Source organism: Sinocyclocheilus anshuiensis, unplaced genomic scaffold (genome assembly GCF_001515605.1).
Source record: "Sinocyclocheilus anshuiensis isolate Anshui unplaced genomic scaffold, SAMN03320099.WGS_v1.1 C32763809, whole genome shotgun sequence".
NCBI lineage: Eukaryota > Metazoa > Chordata > Actinopteri > Cypriniformes > Cyprinidae > Sinocyclocheilus > Sinocyclocheilus anshuiensis.
This window is the reverse complement of record NW_015619847.1, coordinates 1-1,419: the sequence shown is the minus strand read 5'-3', so window position 1 is coordinate 1,419 and position 1,419 is coordinate 1. Positions and strand designations below refer to the sequence as shown.

Below are 1,419 nucleotides of genomic sequence, written 5' to 3'. Positions count from 1 at the left end.
CACCAGCTCTGCAGGAGCCTGGCCAGGAGCTTGGGCAGGTTTGTGACGGTCTTTGTTTCCAAAGGACCATCGCAGTGGGAGCACCCTGGTCTTGGTGGGACTTTTCATGCTTATGCTACGCCCTTGGATTCCTTGCACGAAAGGTCTGCTTTCGAACCCACCTAAAGACACTGTCATTTAATACAATATTTACCACATGGTGGAAAACACTTTCCCACAACAAAACAAGTGAACAACTATGATGAAATCTCTGTCAAGGTGCATCCTTTTAGTATTTACATTTCTTATTTACAACAAACTTGCTGGGTAAACTCACCTCTCTCTTCAATTGAGGGTTCATTTTGAAAGACGGGAGACTCTGGGGAGTCTGGGATGGAAGAAGGGCATGTTGTGGAAGACCGTGATACCATACTTCCTCTTTGGCTATCACCATTCAAACGGATGAGCCAGTGATCTGACATGGAGGAGCTGGTGGAACCTGTTCAATGAGACAATAAAGACTGTTCAGTGGCTGGTCCATGTTTCTCCTAGGGGTAATATATCCTGTGCTCTCTCACTGCCCCTTCATTTTTAATAACTAAAATTCATCACCCGCACATGTATTATCGTTTCCATGACGACCAAGTCATGCATTGAATATGCAGCGGCATCTTAGCCACCAGTCAAAATGAACTCAAGCTCAAAAAAACCTTCATTTAATTTGTACAGTTCAGTTGTTCATGATTACTGCATAAGTATTTTCAAAATCATCTTTATAGAGAATGCTGGGGAGCGACAAGTGGAAATGAATTTTTGGGGCAATTAACATACTGCAAATACTGTCGATTGAGCTTGTAAGATAAAATGACTTGTACAACAGTCAAGTCACTGCAGTGCATATAAGAAAAAAACAGTTTCAGCTGCTTTCTATGTTGAACCACTGCGAAAAAGGTCTGTCAGCCTCCATCTGAAATGTGGCCACAAAGGCTCATTTACTCACCTCTGACCGAGCTGTTGGCAGACCAGGGTGGGATGACATTTCTTCTCTGATAGAAGAGGATATACGCCCCCCGTGTGCACAGTTCCTCCTCTGGCACATTCTCCACACTGCTGTCATCATAACTGTACCAGTGGCCATCCACTGAGTTCCTACAGTAGGCTGTTTTACAAAGACATATGCTGTAATCTGCTGGAGTAGTGTATGTATGTATGTATATATATAACTGCCTTTATGCCATTCAAGGTACAAATCTTAAAAAATAGAAATCTTTTCTAACAATTATTTCTAGAAGAAAATAGAAAGTCGTTACTATCATTTTTGACCATTTTAACACATCTTTGCTGAATAAAGGTATTAATTTCTATTAATATAAAGTATTAATTAATATTAATTTCAAAAAAGAAAGAAAAAAAATGTACTGACTCCAAACTTTTGAACGG

At 40.3% G+C, this 1,419-nt stretch overlaps 1 protein-coding gene across 1 annotated transcript; it reads right to left on the bottom strand.

Annotated features, from left to right (window-relative positions):
* Nucleotides 1–7: 7 nt before the first annotated feature.
* LOC107682972 (ubiquitin carboxyl-terminal hydrolase 43-like) lies at nucleotides 8–1,138 on the bottom strand (the record flags this gene model as incomplete). The annotated part of the gene is made up of 3 exons (XM_016479070.1): nucleotides 8–161; nucleotides 317–478; nucleotides 980–1,138. Coding segments are annotated over 3 exons (475 nt in total), but the record flags the coding sequence as incomplete, so codon positions are not given.
* Nucleotides 1,139–1,419: the final 281 nt, after the last annotated feature.